We start from the raw sequence: 18,940 nt of genomic DNA on the forward strand, positions 1-18,940 counted from the left end.
TGGGACTTGAAGCGGGTACAGGGGCTGAGGCCCGACCTGTGAAAGTGAGACTGCCTTCTGTCTTCCCACCCGGCCCTATCCTGCCCCTCTGGGTGTGGGGACAAGAACAGAGGTGGCTGGAACGGAGGTGTCTCTGGGTTGTGGGGTGGGGCTCCACCTAGCGAGGGGTGCCCCAGGGTAGGGCCTTCGCCCCGTCAGCGGCTCTGAGGTGGCACCAGTTACATACACATGTCCCTTTCCCATTTGCTAAAACCTTATAATCATGGAATTTAATGCAGATGCCAAAAGCATGGTGACAACCAGGTGCCATGTGGTGACTGTGTACGAAGCGGGAGCCCTGCGGGGACGGCCCGTCCCTCTGTCCCTTCGGTGTGTGACCTGTTTTTCACGCCGACAGGGGCCTGGCCTCTGCCGAGCTTCATGCTTGTGACATGCACGCGTGTGGCCATGCAGCCTTTGCCGTTTTTCTGCCTCTGAATACAAGACCTTTGACTACCCCTCGCTGTGGGTCTCAGGTTTCCTAGGGGGACACGGGGCTCCTGGCCTGAGTTTGGGGCACACAGGGGCCTTCGTCTTTGGGGGATGACACTCGGCCCTGGTCCCTGGTTGGCTGCACCGTTGCAGCTGCTGCTGGAGCATCCTGTGTGTGTGGCTCCAGCTCCCCAGGACCAGCCATCCCAGAGGGAGCCTTCTCTGCTGTGGATGGAGGGTCTCCCTGGGCACCTGCTTGCAGTGTCTGTGGTTTCCTGCTCAATATTGCAGGGCCCCCGAGGGATTGGTCGCTGGCATTTCCTGCCCTGCCTGGTGCTGGCCCAGTCCACCCACTCTTCTCTGGGCTGTTTCATTCTCTGATTGACTTGCATCAGGGACCTGTCGTCAGTCGTTCTGGGCACGAGCCATTGGCTCATCTCACGGTTCCCCACACCTTCTATCTGAGCTTCTGTCTAGTGGCTCTCTTGTGCCTTTGATGAACAGAGGTTCTTGAGTTATTGATGGATTGATTTGCTTGTTTATTTTTATTAGGCTTTATTTTTAGAGCTGTTTTATTTTTTAAATTTTTAATTACACTACGTAGCCTTTTCAGATTAGCTTCTTTCACTTACAATATGCATGGGAGTTTCCTCTGTCCTCTCATGGCTGAGTGGCTGATTCTTTGCCTCATTGTGGGGTCATCCACCCAGGGGACAGTTTCTTTGTCCATCATCTTCTGAAGGGCGTCTTGGTTGCTTCCAAGTTTTGGTAATTATGAGTAAAGCCACAGTAAACATCTGTGTGCACATTTTTGTGGGAGCGTTTTCACCTCCTTTGGGTAAATGCCAGGGAGCACAGTTGCTGGGTCACGTGGCCGGAGTGTGTTTGGATTTGTAGGAAACTCTTCCGCAGTGGCCGCACCACTCCTGGTTCCTGTCCGCGATGCCGCGTGTTCCTCCTGCGGCTCCCCACCCTCGCTGGCACTGGGTGTTGTCGGCGTCTGGATTTTGGCCATTCTAGTAGGTGTGTGTGGGGGGGTGATTCACTGTTGGAATGGTCGAGTCCCTGATGGGGTGTAACATCCTTTCATGAGCTTATTTACCTTCTACGTGTCTTTGGCGAAGTGTCTGTTACGGTCTTTGATCTATTTTTTAATTGGGTTGTTCTCGTATTGTTGCGTTTGAAGTGTTCTTTGTACATTTTGGGTACAGTGCCTTGTCAGATGTGTCCTTTGCAAATACCTTCTTGCAGTGTGTGTCTTGGTCCCTCACTCTCTTGATGGTGTCTTTGCAGAGCGGAGGCCTGTCATTTTAAAGAAGCCAGCTTCTCTGTTCTTCTTTCATGGATTGTGCCTTTGCAGTTGGATCTAGAAAGTCATCCCAAAGCCAAGACCTTCTAGATTTTCCCTTACGTTGTCTTCTATAAGTTGTACAGTTTTGTGTTTTACATAAAGGTCTGTGAGCCATTTTGAACTGATTCCGTGAAGGGTGTAAGCTCTGCGTCTAGATGCATTTATTTGCGAGTGGATCCAGCTGTTGCAGCACCGTTTCTGAGGAGAATGACCTCGTTCCATTGTGTTGTCCTTGATCCTTTGTCGAGGGCCAGTCGCGGGTCTGTTTCTGGGCTCTCTGTTCTGCTCCCTTGATCTGTCTTTATTTTTCCAGCAACCCTAGCGTACTGATCACTGCCACTTCATGGCAAGTCGTGAAGTTGGATAGGGTAGCATCCATCCTCCAGCTTTGTTTTCTCTTGAAGTTCTTGATTTTAATGCAACCTAATTTTAAAATATTTTTCCTTTTTTCCTCTTTTTCTTTCTTTCTTTCTTTCTTTCTTTCTTTTTCTTTCTTTCTTTCTTTCTCTTTCTTTCTTTCTTTCTTTCTTTCTTTTTTGCTTTTTAGGGCCACACCTGTGGCATATGGTGGTTCCCAGGCTAGGGGTCAAATCAGAGCTGTAGCTACCGGCCTGCACCACAGCCACAGCAATGCCAGATCCGAGCTGTGTCTGAGACCTACAGCATAGCTCAGGGCAATGCTGGATTCTTAACCCACTGAGTATGGCCACGGATCGAACCCATAACCTCATGGTTCCTAGTTGGATTCATTTCCACTACACCACAACAGGAACTCCTAATTTTTTTTTTTTTAATCACAAAGGCATTTTGTTTTATTTCGTATTTTAAAGAAATATTTCTTTTTTACCCTAGTTCATGAACATTTTTTCCTATCACATGGTTCACAGAGTTCTCTGTAAAGGGGCAAGCAGTACATATTTCAGGTTTCGAGGGCCTGTGGGTGTGTAGCCATGGCTTAGCTCTGCCCGGAGAAGATGCAGGTAATTGTCAGTTAATGGATATGACTGTGTGCCAATAAAGCTTTATTAGCAAAAACAGGCTGGATCACATTGGGCTCACAGGCTGCAGTCTTGCATTAGCTTCTAAGTGCTTGATAGATTATTTTACAGGTAAAGATATACTCCACCTAGAGTGTTTTTTGGCTTTGCCCATGGCACGTGGAGGTTCCGTGATGAGGGATCGAACTCGCACCACAGCCGTAACAACAGTGTCACAGCAGTGACAATGCCGGGTCCTTAAGCGGCAGGGCCACCTGGAAACTCCTAGAGCCACTTTTTTGTTATGTGAGCTGGGGTCAAATTTCCTACTTGTTTAATGAGGGGGTTTTCAACAGGGATGACTGTGCCAGGGGACATGTGACCGTGTGTGAAGACATTCTGACTGTCCCCAGTGTGTGCGTGTATACGTATGTTTATGTGTGTGTGATGTGTGTATATATGTGTACACACGTGTGCATGTATGTGATGTGTATGTGTATGCATGTGTGATGTGTGTGATGTGTATATGCATGCGTGCACACACACGTGTGTGCATGAGTGTACGTGCATGTGTGTGATGTGTATGCATGTGTATGTATGTGTATGCATGTGTATGTATGAGTGTGCATGTATGCGTGCATGTGTGTGTGTGGGGGGGGGGTGTCTAGGGCAGCTGGGGCACAGGTTGTAGACTTGCCACCAAATGTCAATGCACAGAACAGCCTTTTACACGAAACCCTTGTCAATCGATAAGAATAGTATCCAAAAAAAAAGCAAAGCTCTGAGATCCCCTCGGACCGCCCGTGTCGGCGGCTAACCCAGCCCAGCCTCTCCTCCGTGGCGCCGTCAGAAGACCTGGCGCTCTCGGTCTGCGGCAGCCTCGCGTGCAGGTGGGCCCCGCCAGGACCAGACCGCGGCAAGGACGCCCGCCGGGCCGGCACAGCCAGGAATGCGCCCTGGCGGTTGGCTCTGTAGTGGCCCTAAGCTTTTTCTTGGCAGTGGTTAGAATAACCCCGGCGCCTGGGGGGCCGGGGGAGGGGGGGTCTAAGGAAACTGCACCAGGAAACAGATGCGCGGCTCGCTCTCCCTGGAGAGAAGATGATCCCAGGCGGTTGGCGGCCCCGCGAGCTGGCCTCCGCCGTGTGCGTCTGCGGGGCTCCCGTGTCCAGGCCCCGGCTCAGCGCGTGTCCTTCCTGCTCTCTTGGCTGCCCTGGCCTCTGAGGGATTTGGGGCTGGCCAGTGGAGAGCTCCGTAAGAACATTCCAGAGCCGCCTCCAGAGAGCATGGTGGGAATGCTGTGGCGGCGAGGGGGGGGGGCTGAGAAAGGGATCGGGCCCTGGAGTGGCTTTGGGCTCCTGAGTCCACGTGCGGCCAGATGGTGGGCAGCACGGGGTCTCCTGGGGGCCACGGCGGATCTGCGCTTCCCACGTTTCTGAGTCGTGCCCAGCCGGCTCCGGGAGGCCATGGGGGTCGGTGCCACCCCCCTCTCACCGAGCAGACGGTGCCCGTGCCCCGGGTTCCTGGTCAACACCAGAGTCCCCAGGAGCGGGGCTCTTGGGTCCAGACGGACGCCTGACTACATCCCACAACTCCAGGCCCCAGCCTGACCAGCTCAGCCGACTGGGCCGCCCCCCATCCTGGAGCCAGTTCAGGGGCCTGGGGTCCGGGTCCACGGACACTGTGGACATGCACAGATGGAGGGTGGGGCCCGTCCTCCCACAGGGACCTTGGCGGAGGCGGACGCCTCACGAGGACCCGTCTCTCCAAGTCCCACGACAGACCCCCTTCCGATCTTTCTGTGGAATCACCTCAAGAAGCTCTTCGATTCTTTTGTCAAGTCCTGGGTCAGCAGAACTGCTCAGAGGCTGCCGAGGCTCAGGGACACCAGGAAGCCGCACCAAGCTCCGTGCTGGCCGGGTGGAGGCGGTGCCACACATGCACGCATGCACGGGTGCGCTCGGGCACGCAAGCGCGCGCGCACACACACACACACATGCTCACACACGCAAGTGCTCGGTCGTGAGACAGGCTGGGGTACAGACAAGTGGGTTCAGGCCAGCAGGAGCCCCAAGGACACAGGCGACCGGCAGTGGGGCCGAGCCTGGCTACTCATGCCAGCCGGCTGGGCCCTGGGGACCTGAGAACCTTCACCTCGGTGTCCTTGCCAAGTCGCCCTTGTACCTTCAGGCCTCTGGCTGGTCATCTTGAAATGACCAGGGTCCCACCAGATGGGCGTCTGTGGTTGCCAGCCCCACCCCAGGGTCGTGGAGACCCCAACTCTGCAAGGGTACAGCAGCCGCCTCCTCCCTGGGTCCCTGGCCAGTGGTGGGGCTAACACAGTCCTCAAGGTGGAACCCTGCCCAGAATTGAGAGGGAGCCGCTCCCCTGGAGGTGCCACGGCCCCCTGCTCCCCGTGGGCTCCTCACATGGCTGTGGGGGCTGGTCTTCAGGCTGCCTGTCCTTCCGCCCTGCTCATCTCTGGGTTGAGTCGCGACGTGCAAACTCACATTCAGTAGCAGGAGGTGCAGAGACCCTGAAGCAGCTTTGAGGGATTAATGCCAGGAAGGTGAGACGCTGGGGCCACAGGACGCTTTGCTGCCTGACTGCCTCAGAACATGCTTCGGGGTTTAGTATTTAAAAAGGAATCTCAATTAAAAAAAAAAAAAAAAAGAGTTTGTGTCGTGGCTCAGCAGTTAACAAACCCAACTCGCATCCATGAGGACACGGGCTCAGTGGGTTAAGGATCCGGCGTTGCCGTGAGCTGTGGTATAGCTTTCAGACACTGCAGAGACTGGGATTCCTCGTTGCCGTGGCTGTGGCGGAGGCCGGTGGGTACAGCTCTGATTGGACCCCTAGCCTGGGAACCTCCATGTGCCGTGCGTGTGGCCCTAAAAAGACTAAAAATGAAAAGGAATCTCAGTCGTGGGGTGGAGTACAACCCCTGACAGATGTTGTCAACTCGGCTGGGACCCTCTGCTGCAATGGCACCCACTGCCCGGGGGGCGCCCTGACACCCCCACCCCAGGCACAGGATGGACGTGTCCCACTGCAGCTGCAAATTGCGGGCCTGGTCTCCCCCGTGACCTGGGCTGTGTGTCCCGCCCGTTTCCCATAGCTGGCGCCCACAGTGGCGGGACTGTCGCCCCACACTCCTGGAGCCAGAGCGTGAGGACCGTCCGCTGCCCCTGCAGGCCCGCCTTGCTCCGGACCCTTAGCAAGTGCATTTCAGCTCCGCTCGCAGCCTCTCAAAACAGAAAATAGGGGCTTCCTCTTTAACCAGAGCACCTGGGGCCCCAGCGAGTGGCTTTGCACAGGGAGAGGAATGTGGTCGCTGACCTGCTGCACCGACCTGAGGACACGTGCGGACCCCCGCCCTGCCTCTTCCCTCTCATGGGGCAGCACTGAGCTGGACCCGCGGGCAGCAGCTGGCAGCAGTGACCGCCCCTGCAGTTAAGGCCAACGCACTGGACCTCTCTCCGCCTTGGACCTGGTGACTGGTGACAACCACACCACTGAGTGCCAAGGAGCAGAAATTGCCAACAGAGCTAGAAAGGTTCCGTAAATACTTTATTTTCCCATAGTTTTAGGTCAGAAAGAAGCATCTGGTAATAAAAATAACAGAATTATGTCCCCGGGTCCGCTCTGGCGCGTGCCGGCCCAGGCCCCCAGGAAGGCTCGGGCAGCACTGAGGTTAGTCTGCTATTTACACGTATGTTACAGACGGAGGGGTGCGAGGGGCCTCAGCTGGCAAGATTCAGTGTCTCGGGCGGGTGGGCGCTGGTGCCCCCGCCCTCCTTCCTGGTCTGGGAAGAAAGCGTGAGGAGGGCTTGGTGGCGGGAGCCTAGGCGGCCGGCTCAACGGGGGGGCAGGAGTGGGCCGTGATGTCGCTGTGCTTGTAGGTGGCCTCGTCCAGGTCCAGCGCCTTGCCGTTGACCTCCAGCGTCATGCAGCCACGGTAAAAGGCAGTGACCGGGGCCGAGGTCACCGGCACATCTGGGGCGCAGGCAAAGAACAAACACACCTTAGCGGGCGAGCAGCCTGTCATCTGGGGCCTGGCCTCCCTCCACGTCCCTGCCTTGGGGTTCCAGGGCCTCCCGAGGGCACGGTCCCGGCTCAGCCCCAGGCCCCAGGCAGGCACTGAACATCTGCCGTCTGGCTTGGCATTGCACCCTAGCCCCCAGGAAGTGCATGGAGGTAGTCTAAGCAGTGAAATATTATCTGCTTGGCCCAGATGAGTCATGCTCAGGGCTGGCAGGGTCTCATCCTCCCCGAGACTCTGTTTATTAAAACTAAACGGAGTTTGAGTCCGGCAGCCCAGGCAGAAATCCCGCCACCTGCGGCAAGTGGAAACCTACCCGGGCAGAGGCAGCAGCTGGGGGCGTCTGTGAGGCCCTGGCCCTCATCTGCCTCCGGCTGCTTTGCCCCATGGCCGGCCCCCGCCGCCCAGACATGAGAGTTCTGGTCTGCAGGAGGGGCTGGGCTTGCTCTGCTGCCGTGACGACTGGACGCCTGGACTCGGGGGAAGGCTGGCTGGGGGCACTGGCCACTTGGCCCCTGAGTGGCTCTGGGGCTGCACCCACACCCTGGGCCCGAGCCGCTGGCTGCCCGCGGTGGGGAGGGGCTCCTGGCGGATGCGGGGGTGGGGCAGCTTCAGGCCCACGCCTCTGCCAGTCCGCACGGCCTCCCCCTCACTGACAGCCAGCGAGGCAGGCAACATGGCCAAGGGACAGAAACACCCGGTCCTGCTGGGGGCGAGCAAGTGGGGGCGCCCTACCTGGCAGCCCCCCAATGAAGGTGAGCACAGAGCCCTGCAGGTGCCTCCCCAGGAGCACCAGCCTCTCCTGCAGCCCTGCCGGGCTCACGTCACGCTGGCCCCTGGTGCCATCCACCTCCAGGGTGGCCTCGTCCTTGTTCACAGAGACGGTCACCACGTGCTCCTGGCCGTCACAGACCTTGATCTCCATCAGGGCCAGGGTGACGCTCTCCGCGGCCAGGACGACCAGCTGTGGGGAGAAGCACAGCCGAGTGGGCCTTGCACGCCCTGCCCTGGTCGGCGGCCTCCTGCGGCCTTGGTGGGGGCAGGGGGCGTTGGGGGAGTCAGTTTCTGAAGTCCTGGCCTCCATCCAGCGCGATGCAGGACGAACACATGAGCAGCACAGCCCTGGGCGGGGGAGCTGGGTTGGGGGACAAGTTCCAGGCACGTGGACACACATGCCTTGGTCTGGGCAGAGGTGACCACAGCCCCCAGTGCATCTGTGGTTGGGACACAGTGTCTGTGGCCGCCACATGGAGCTGCCACAGAAGCACAGAGAGGGGCCAGGGCAGCACGTGCCAGCTTTCCAGGAGGCAGCCTGGGCACACAGGCCGGGCAGAACCCGCCTCCGACAGCACAGGACAGATACGCCGACAGACGCCGGCCCAGCACCCCCTGCCTCATCTCCCCGCCCCCGGAGGTGTTCTCAGCTGTGAGGCCCCTGGCTTATCCCCCACCCCCTGAAGGTGGCCTCGGCTGTGGGCCTCGGGGCCGTTGATCCCTGAGCCCGGTGGGGGAAGCAGGCCTGGCAGGGTGTGGCCCCGTGCCCCTCGGGTCCCAGGCCCACTAGGAGGAGAGCTGGACCCCCTCGCGGGCAGTCCGACCTGGTGGGCACGCCCCTGGGGCCGCCGCATGTCCCTCTTAGCGACCATTTTCCCACCACCTCCCAGCTGCCCTCTGAGAAAGAGCAAGTCCAAGGACCACGTGTGACACGGTGTCAGGAGACAGAGCCGCGGGGACAGCGTGGAAGTGATGGGCGGGCGAGTCTGGGGGCGAGTGCTCAGCGCTCCGCATCGCCCTGGGGACGACATGACCAGGGGCCTTGGTGCATTTGCACGTCTGGCTCTTGCAGAGAAATTCTGACTTGACAGTGAACGTGTCCGGTTTAAACAGGAGCGATTGATTCCAGCTGTCTACACAGCTGAGCGGATGGGGACGTCTCCCCAGCACAGAAGTGGCTTTTGGGTCCCCAAGTGCAGCCCCGTAGTTAGTGACCTTGTGTCACTACCGTCCCCGAGCCACGTGTGGCTGGTCAGACCCTGGTGAGGGACCTCCAGGGGTGGGGAGTGGGCCGAGAGAGTGGACGGTGGCCAGGCTGGGCCAGGCAGTGGGGCAGCAGCTCACCCTTGGGGCGAAGCCACGAGCGGTACCTGCTTTTTGAGCTTCTTGGTGGAGTGGTAGTCGACCAGGGCCACGGAGAGCACGACGGCCTGGTCCCCGCCAACCAGTGCGAGCAGCACCCCCGTGTCAGTGGCGGGGCGGATCCGAGCCACAGCCTCTACTTCCCAAAAGGTCTCCGCCCCGATGTCCGGCGACGTCCGAGCTGCGATGAAGGGGGTGCATCACAAGGCCACTCAGGCGGGAGAGAACGAGGGGAGGGAAGCCGGCACCTCGGAGCTGGGCAGCGCTGGAGCCCGGGCACTGGAGGCAGGCCTGGGCCACCGGCTAGAGGCCCACGGCTGCCCCGCTCCCCTGAGCGCCCCCGCGCGGCCGCCACGCAGGCAGTGTCCGCCTCCCCCAGGTGCCCTCCGGCCCTAAGCCTCCTGGCGACAGCTCCTCCCGAGGACGCCGCGGCTCTCAGCCCGCGATCCCACGGCTCCTCCCGTGCCTCGCTCGCTTCGACAAGCCCAAGTGCCCTGAAGGGTTAAAAACGCGGTGAAAATGGAAGCTGCCCAGCGCCGTCCAACACCACGTGCCAGACGACATTCCGCACTCACTAGACCACTGCCGCCTCGCCGGCTGAGTCCTCGTCAGACGCGTTCCTGAACACGGCGGGGACCGTGCTGGGACTGCGAGTGCTGTGTGCGGGCCACGCCCAGACCCTTCTGCATGGGACCCACCCACGGGGCCTGCCTCTCACACCAGCTGCCCCAGAGACCGGGCAGGGGCTGGTCTTCTGACGGCAAGGACACCTCACGTCTCCCCGCAGCACCCCGCGACCGAATCGTCGGCTGACGAGGTGGGAAGAAAGCCTCCACCCTCTTGGGTTTCAAGTGTTCTACCTCATGAGAACATCGGGGCTGCTCGGGCGGGACGGTGAGGCCACGTCCACAAACACACGGGCTCAGACCGCACCACGGGTCCACGTCCCCCCCCAGGGCCCTATGAGCCCCTGGAATTAGGTCCCCATCCTGGGGGGGCGGGTGGCAGCCACAAAGGTCAGATCCAATAACTGTTCCTTGAATCGGGTCGTGTAGAATTGGAAAAAGCAGCCCCCAAATCCAGCCTCCTCCTCCACTGCCAAGTCTCCAGTCGCACCCGCGGGAGGAGAGGTGTGTTTCCGAGAGCAGCCCCCCACCCCCGAGGAGGCCCGCGGCCTGGCCAGCAGCAGTACATTTAGAGGTGCCGACGCCTCAGCTCTTGGGGAGGGGAGGCTTCTCGGCAGGGGGGGAGGGGGGGGGGCTTTTCAGGCTCTGAGGCCCAGGGACTCCAAACCCACTGGACCTGCCAAGGACGGTGTCTGCTTTGCCAACAAGTGCTTTCTGAGCTGTAACGTGGACCTTAACGGTACAGTTCAGATTTAGTAAAAATGCACAGAGTTCTAACTGCCTTTGGCCTTCGCTGTCGTAGAACAGACAGATCAAAATCAGGCAGCAAAAAACGGCGAGCAGGCCGTGACGGGCAGCTGTGCCTGTGGTGTCTGTGCTACAAGTACATTAAGTGAAAAAAAGACTAAATATTTACATTCTATGACTTCGTATCACACAGTCCAACCATGTTTGCACGCATAGGTCTGTGCGTATGAAGTGAAGACTCGAGGGTGGCGTGTGCTCTGTATTGGGTGGCCTGTGTGGTTCTCTTCTAAAAACACTTTCTATGACACCTGGAACCAATACAACATTGAAAGCCAACTGCATTTCAATAAAAATAAACACAAAAGCCCCTACCTTCAAGCACATGGTAACGCTTTTGACTATGAAAGCAAAGACAGAGAGATGGTGACAAGGTCTGATGGTGGCCCTTTCCGCTAAGGAGGAAGAAGCAGGTCCCATCTCCTCCGAGCTGGTGGGCCCACTGGGTGGGAGCCCACTGGGTGGCGGTGAGGTCTGAGGAGGGGGCCTGCCGCCTGCCCTCCTGGGTGGACCAGGTTTGGGGCAGGTCACATGTGCGCCTTTAACTGTGAAAGGCTTGGGGTTTAGGGACAGAGGAGGCAGGGGCACCACAGTGGGACTCCTAGGGCAAGAATGTGGGGGGCAGAGGTGCAGTGCCAGGGTTGGCCCTGGGAGACAGAGTGTGGCAGCAAGGCTGGGAGCTGGGGCAGGGAGGTGGGGGGGAGGGGAGAAGGGGGGCTGGGGAGGGCGGGTGTGGGGAAGAGGGGACAGGGGAGGAGGGGGTGTGGGGGAGGAGGGGGTTGGGGAGCAAGGGGAGAAGGGGGGCATGGGGAGGAGGGGGCCGGAGCCTCCCTGCAGGGCAGTGTCCTCGGGCCAGAGACCCAGGAAGGCAGGCGCACCACGGCCCACTGCCCAGGCTCTGGCGGCCCTGCCAACGCGCAGTTCTGTGTGAGGGGCCTCCTGGGCCAGGACATGAGGCTCCCAACACCCTCAATTCAAGAACCACGGAGTCTCTTAGCCGAGGCGGGGTGACAAGGCGGGGTGCGGCTGGTGTGGCCTGGGAAACCAAAGTGAACTTCAACCCTAAGGGAAAGTTTGGGGAAATCCTGGGTCCAGGGTCAAACAGAACCGCCCCCACCGCGGCCTGATTGCTGCCATCCAAGTCCTCAGAACAGAGGTAGCAACAGTAGCTCGGTCCGTCTCACACACAGTGATGTCCACACACTCGTGTGTTAGCGCGGGAGATTCATTTGTCTTTACGGTAACTTGTCACCAAGCGATCAGAAGAGGAGCTGGCTGTGCTGTGTCCTAAGAGGCTCCGGGCCGCCCTGCGTCCCCTGCAGCCGCACCCACTCCCGGCCGCCCCCCGCCGCGGCCTCCGCTCCGGGACGCTGCGCCTCCGCCTGTTCTCTGCAGGTGGAGAGGGGGCTCCTAAAAGCCTCGGTGTGGAGGAGAGTCGCAGGGCTGGGCCCCGGCCTGTTCCCCGCAGGCAGCCTCTCCCTCCAGAACCCTGAGTTCGCAGGCTCCTTGCCGTGCTGCCCTTCCTGCTGCCTGCAGCCCTGGGACCGTCCCCGTGGACGAGCCTGTCTGGCCTCAGAACCTTCTGCCAGGTTCCCTCAGAGCCTGGCGTCACCTGCCTAGCCAGCTCAGCCACCACAGTGCCACCAAGGCAGCCCACCGCGCCCCCATCCTTCCCTCCTCACTGCCCGGTGAGGGCGCTGCGCCCGCCGCAGAGCCCTGCTGCCCCCAGCGCTGTCGCCTGCCCATCGGCTCTGAGTGCATCTCGGCTGGAAGGACAGCGACGGGAACAGCCACCCCACCGCGGAGCCTCACCGTAGTCCAGGCTGTACAGGGCGAACCCAGTCCCGGGGAAGAAGGAGCCCCTCTCGGTCAGGGAGAAGCACTGCATCTTCGCGTTCACGCGGACCGTTTCTTGGATGGTGGTGTCCTCGCCATTCAGCCAGTTCCAGCTCCTCATGCAGCCGTCGAGACGGGGGTTCATCTGGAAAGACAGAGACCCCGGTGGTCTCCTGGAAGCCGCACGTGCTCCCGAGACCATGACGCGGGCAGCGACCCTGGGCCACGCCGGTCACACGTGTCCTCTGGGCTCAGGCACGTGGTGTCCACTGCACACGTGGACAATCCTGCTGGAGGTCGCGTCACTTGAGGGCTCCACACGTGACAGTGACTCACGGCAGGACACCAGGCCTGCAGCACACGCCCGCCTCCTCTGTCCGCACCTGGTCTCCCCACTCACCCCGCAGAGAGGGCGCTGCCTGCCGCCTGCGGAATGTGGGACGAGGGTACAGGTACCCAGAGCTGTGCCTGGTTGTTCTTACCTGGCACCCAAAGCACAGGGGACATGCGGGTCAGGGGCTGGGGACCCTCGCCTTGCCCTGTGGTTTGAGCAGATCAGGTCACCTCCACCTCGTCTGCAGAACGAGGAGGCCCGAGGGGTACGATGGGGCACCTGGGTGTGGGACACCCTCACCCCTCCGCCGGAAGACGGTGCTGGCACACCCTCCACGCGGACTTGGTCCTCGTGTTTGGTGCGGAGATCAGAGTCAGCGCCTGGGGTTCCGGGGCGGACACTGGCATGTGGGGGCAGGGGGAGGACTCGAAGGGAGAGGACTTTGAGAAAAGGCCCACACTGACCTCCCGTGGGTCTTTCCCCTATGGAAATCCCGGCAGGGTTAACACCCCAATGTTCTTGGGAACTGTCCAAAAAAGTTGAGTATTCTTTTTTCACAGAATAATTTCATTGTGAATTATCTCCTCTGCAAAATAGACGATTTTATTATCAAGTCACACAAAAACTCCAGTGAGTTTCATAGAAAGAGACGATGAGGCTAAGGGTGTAGCTGCGCCTGTGGCTTGCTACGGTCTAGGAAACGTTTGCTTTCCTTGGGGCCCTTTGAAACCCCGTCGGTGCTGCCCGGGGCCCCCAGGGTTACATCTCGACCTCACCCACCCCCGGCTCAGACCCCGGGGGCCGTGGTGGCACTTACGGGCTGGACGAGGTCCTTCTCCTTGAAGGGGATCCCCCCCACAGTCAGGTTCAGATGGTACAGCCCCCTGTCCAGCTGGAACAGCTCCCCGGCCACGGCGATCTTCATCACAGCGTCCCTGTTCACCTTGACCACCAGGTTCCGCTCAAGCTCCTCAACAGAGATCTGAAGCACACAGGTGCTGTGAGCGCTTCTGAGGGCATGTCCAACCTTGGGGGCAATTTCCATCACCACCTGGGGCCAGGAGACCCCCGGCCTTGGCGGGGGGGACCATCACCCATCACCACCTGGGGCCAGGAGACCCCCGGCCTTGGCGGGGGGGGGGGACCATCACCCATTACCACCTGGGGCCAGGAGACCCCGGCCTTGGGGGGACCATCACCCATCACCACCTGGGGCCAGGAGACCCCGGCCTTGGGGGGACCATCACCCATCACCACCTGGGGCCAGAAGACCCCCGGCCTTGGTGGGGGGGACCATCACCCATCACCACCTGGGGCCAGGAGACCCCGGCCTTGGGGGGACCATCACCCATCACCACCTGGGGCCAGGGGCCCGTGCCCATCACCTATGCAGCCTCCCTCCCGTCTACGGTGTGGCTGGGGCACTCCCTCCCCCTCGCCCTCCTCCTGCAAGCGAGCCACCTGGAGTCAAGCCCCATCTCTGGGCTCTAAACTAAGCTGCCTTTGGGGGTGGGAACTGTGCCTGAGTCACTGCCCCCGGGGTCCGCTCTGATGGCTCTGTTCCCTGTTCCCTTCCTGGTCCTTGGCCTCCCCCACCACTCAGCCGTGTTGAAGCCAGGAGAACACATTTTCTTTCGGGATCTCCGGCAGCCATTCAGGGCCTGGCCTGGACTGAGTGCTGAGTGAACAGATGAATGCTTTCTAAAACTTTCCACTGTTCCCTTGTAGGAAAATTTAAAACCCATCACTCTACACACCATGCATCTTCCTAATGCTCTAGAAGCCCACCCATTTCCTTTTGGCTCAGGTAGAGAAACGCTTCGGTCAGCACTTGGGTCCGAATTTGGTTGGGAGAACCCAACGTCTGTATGAAGTGTGGGGGGTGGGTGGGGCACGGGGCGGGCAGAGGGCACTTGAGCTGGCCCTGCTCCTGAAGGAGCAGTTCACGTCTGGCGTGGGCCGGCAGCTGCGGCCGTCCACTGGCCTTGCCTCCTCCAGCCCGCTCCCACGGGGCAGCGTCCTGGCCCCGCCCGGGATCCCTGGTGCCCCTCTTGCCGTGTGGCAGCTGACTGTCTGAGCTGTAGCTCTGCTGAAGCCCCCTGCCCCCACCCCATGATCTGGAGGTGCTTGTGCGCTGGGAGCTCAGGAGAGGAGCTGGATGTCACTGATGGTGGAAATATTAGCAAATGTCTACAGTGTTTATTTGCAGAAGCCAGGGCAAGTTTTTCCATTTCATCCTCACTTCTGGAGGAAAAAAGAATGCTTTTCCCATTTCTCTTTCAAGCATTTACTTCTAAAAGCCTGCTTCCAGCTAGGGGGCCTCCAAGTTTTGGGAGGGAGCCCGTGTGTGGCAGAGGCTTTGCCCTAGGCCTCGTGATGCTGGGCCAAGTGCCGCGGGACAGGCTCAGGGCTGGCAGGGCGCTTTCCACAAGGAGGCACCCGAGCACAAGCACCTGCGTGTCGCGGGAAGGGAGTAGCCCCAGAGGCCGGAGCCCAGGACGGTGCCATGAGTCACATGTGACCTGCCCACACTGTCGCAGTGTGGATCTGCTGGCCACGGCAGGGGGGAGCCGCCCCGGACCTCAGCCGGATTCTCAGCCTCTGAATAACTGTCTGAACTGGGGGCCTTCGGGTGGGGAGTCTGGTGTCCAGCAGCCCAGGTCTCCGTCCAGCTGCCAGCACCCAAGGACACACAGAAGACACAGCCAAGTGTCCCCGCGTGGGAGCCACGGCTCTTGCAGTAGAAGCCACGCTGATCACGTGATGCACCAATGCCCATCAGAGCGCAGACTTCCTGCGGCGGGGCTCTAACCGCTGAGCAAGTGAATGCAAGCAAATGCTGGGTGCCCGGCCCAGGAGCCCTGGGCCGGCCCGGGGAGGGCAGCAGCCACACTCACTGTCTGCCACACGCCGTGGTTGATGACGGGGCCGCTGCTAGTGACGCGGCCGACGCCCTGGTAGCGGAGCTGCAATTCCAGCCGGCCTGCCCGAAGGCCTAGGACGATCCAGGTGCTGTCCTGACGGCCGCCAGCGAAGAACAGGACACCCTCGGGGTCAAAGGTCCTGAAGTCGAACTCGGCCACCAGTCTGAGCACCAAGAAAGGAGCAGGTTATGCGTGGGCCCCGGCAGGTGGCTCCTCCCCACAAAAACCTGCCTGCATCCCGGACGCCAGCAGAGGGGTTCCTGGGGGAGGCAACTGGCCAGCACTGACCCAGAGGCCCACACCACTGTGCTGGGACTGTGGACACGGCAGCCGGGACGTGGCCCAGGCCTGCAGATGCAAAGCTAACATCTGGCCGTACCCTGTTCCCTCTGCCTTGTGGCCCCCTCACCTTGTGGGCTGCAGCCGTTTGAAGCGCAGCCTGATCACAGGCGTCCCACTGAACATGCGGCCCAGGTACAGGGACTTCACACTCTTGGCCACGTTGAAAGGCACACAGGGCAGGATGTCCTGTCAGACGGGGCAGCCTGTGTCAGGTGGGGCCTGAGGACACTGCTCCCAGCAATCCACCCCCCCCGTGGAACCTGGAGCTACCTCACAGGTGCTCATGTCCTGGGACAGCTTGAGGCCCCCGCGCCCATCGCAGTGGCAGGTGTAGCTCCCTGGGGAGTTGACGCAGGCCTGCTCACAGCGTCCCTCTGCGCACTCGTCAACATCTGCCGGCCACAAGGACACACCTGAGCCCGCTGGCGCCATCAAGTATCCGCTCGTGGATCCCACTGCCGTGGACACGTATCCCGAAGCCAGAACCCGGGAGACCCCAGTCCCTCGGCCCCCACCTGGCTGGTCGGCTCTTTCCTGGGGAAGCGGTCATGGCCAGGTCAGTGTGGGCCTGAGGCCAGCGGAGGGGAGATGGGAGAGGCCGGGCGGGACCACCCCCACACCCGCGGTCCCGGGCAGGAAGGGGTGGGGGGTGCATACTCCTCTGTGCCCCCAGGCGCTGTGAACGCGTCCTCAGTGTAGCAGGTGGCACCGAGGGCAGAAGCCAGCTGCATACACGGCAGGGCCTCCCCCGCGCCTCTGGAGGGTGGGGAAGGTGCCCAGTTGCAGCGCATGTACGCACGGTGGGGCGGTACCTCGGCAGGCCTTCTCCTGGGCATGGAAGGCGTAGCCCTCGTCACACAGGCAGGAGTAGGAGCCTGGCAGGTTCTGGCATCGAGCCTCCCCGCAGGCGCCTGCGTCCGCGCACTCGTCCACATCTGCGGGAGACCAGCTGCGTGTCAGGTCCGCCAGGCCTGCTGGCTCCAGCCCGAGATGTGCTACCGCCCAGGCTTTGTGCACAGCCGGGCACCAGGCCCTGCAGCGTGAGCACCGCCTGGGGAGCCAGCACAGCTCCCCTGGGCGTGCTCGGGCCCTCCCCCTCCCCTCCCCCTCACGTCCCCTCCCACTTCCCCCTCCCTCCCGGCCTCGGGGCTCTGCAGCTCCAGCCCAAGAGTGTGGTGGGGTGGGGAGCATTTCTGCTCAGGGACCTGCTGAGAGAGTTGGTCCCGGACACGGCTCGAGGCTCGGGCTGGCCGTGATGCACACCGTTGCTTAACTCAAATGACCGCAGGCCAAGAAGGTAAAAATCTCACCCCCAGGGCCTGTGACCCGAGGTCCCACCCTGCGTCCCTGGAGCCGTGAGCAGACGGCCTCACTCAGGCTCCCTGCCCTCTGCCTCCTCCCGCTGCCCGGGGCAGCTGCAGTCATGGGGACCACCTGCCAAGGGTCTGCCCTGAGCGCTCATCCATTCTGCCACTTCGGCAGACAGGTGGAAAGAGGCTGCCGTTAAGAACTGCTTCCTACAGAGAAAGGATCTCTGCAAGGTGCGACAGCTACGTCGAGTAACACCAGCTCCACAGACGGCAGCACAGGATGTGTGGCAGAGGTGCCCAACCACTCGTGGCCTCACTACAAGGAGGCTCAGTTGGGAACGGGCTGGCACAGATGGCACATGCCCCCCGAGAGGAAGCCTGTAAACTGAGAGGTTCCACGTTGTCAGGACTGACGTGCGCCGATGCATCAGGAGCCAGGCTAGGCCAACCCCACGACCACAGGGCAGCCACTGGGGGTGGGGGCAGGAGGGGCACCCTGCTCACACCAGGGCCCACCCTGCACTAGGCAGCCTCAGCAGCACCCCCACTGGTGACACCACAACCGCAGGAAAGCTTGTGGCCCACCCTGCAGTCTTTGCCAACCTTAATGGGTCATGAAAGCTCAGGAGCCGAGCGACACCAGCTGACCAGCCTCCGGACGGTCCTAAGTTGGTGGCCAAGAGAGTGCACAGCGACCCGCCCCCACAGGCTGGGCAGCACTTCAGGCAGGGCGGGCCCCGCGGCCCCCACGGTCACTCTGTGATGAAGGGGCCCTCGAGCCGAGCAGCACCAGGGCCCCACAGGGCCTGTTCGAACAGAGGGCCAGGCCAGCCCAGACCTGAGACTCAAGTGGGTGGGGTCCGAGAGGCTGCACCTGGCTCGGCTCAGAGCAGCTGCAGGAAAGGTGGCTCAGGGACGCTCCCCTGACAGGGCCTATCCCAGGTACACCTCAGCAGACCCAGAAGCAGTGGGCGGGGCCTTGATTCACTGGGCCCCGGGGCCTGAGTCACTTTCCTTTCTGCCCCCACAGGGCCTCCAGCAATGGGGCAGGAGGAGCTGGGGCCAACGGTGCCCTGACCTCCGTCCCCCTTAGGCCCCCACCCCACCAGCGCTCTGCCACTTGAAGACGCTGCTATGAACCACAGAGCTAGATGGGGCAGGCGGGCAGGCGGTGTCAGCACCAGCACGGGACACCCAGGCCCAAACCCACCGTGCGCTGCAAACAGAGGCCCACCTGCCCTGAAACAGGTACAAGTCCTCCCCTGGGAGCCCCTGTCTGCCTCTCCCCTGAGGACTGGGGCTGGCTTCCAGGCCGCATGGCTGGGGACCGAGCCCAGTTCCATCCTACAGCCAAGGCCACAGTGCGGAGGCCTGAGTCCGGCCCCCAGCGGCCCAGTTCTGCCCTTCTCAGGAGGCTGGGGAATGCTCTAGAAGCGGGGGCCTGTTCACAGCATCTTAGCGGCTGACCAAGGACACGGCAGGGCGTCCAGGCTTCCCCAGCCAGGGCGCGAAGTGCTTCACGGCCCACAGCCTCCCCTGCCCGGGGCTGGGATCTCCAGGTCCCAAAGTAAATGGGGCGGGCCAAGAGAAAGGGAGGTGCTGGGTGGGGCTCTGCAGGCACACCCCGAAACCCAGCAGCAAGGGCAGGGCTCCTGCCCTCATGCTAATAGTTAATCAGTCAGGCTGACGAGAGCGCCTTTCGCCAGCTACCACAGCCGGCAGAGAACCTCACCCCGCCATCCTGCACGCTGCCGGGGGTAAGACAACAAGATGCAGGGGTTCACTCAGAC

General features: G+C 61.1%; 1 protein-coding gene across 1 annotated transcript in view; it reads right to left on the reverse strand.

Annotated features, from left to right (window-relative positions):
- Nucleotides 1–6,349: 6,349 nt before the first annotated feature.
- The window catches only part of GAS6 (growth arrest specific 6), a gene marked incomplete at its 5' end in the record, with an annotated part of 31,932 nt that continues 19,341 nt past the window's right edge, over nt 6,350–18,940 (reverse strand). Inside the window, 9 exon segments of the mRNA NM_001315742.1 lie at nt 6,350–6,792; nt 7,574–7,802; nt 8,983–9,155; nt 12,217–12,385; nt 13,392–13,556; nt 15,472–15,661; nt 15,908–16,026; nt 16,111–16,232; nt 16,653–16,775. Of these exon segments, the coding sequence (NP_001302671.1) occupies nt 6,641–6,792; nt 7,574–7,802; nt 8,983–9,155; nt 12,217–12,385; nt 13,392–13,556; nt 15,472–15,661; nt 15,908–16,026; nt 16,111–16,232; nt 16,653–16,775 (1,442 nt within the window).

This window comes from Sus scrofa, chromosome 11 (genome assembly GCF_054392235.1).
Source record: "Sus scrofa isolate SSC_HxYL_T2T_F1_AM1 chromosome 11, Sscrofa_HxYL_maternal_Yorkshire_Landrace_v2.0, whole genome shotgun sequence".
Taxonomy (NCBI): Eukaryota; Metazoa; Chordata; class Mammalia; order Artiodactyla; family Suidae; genus Sus; species Sus scrofa.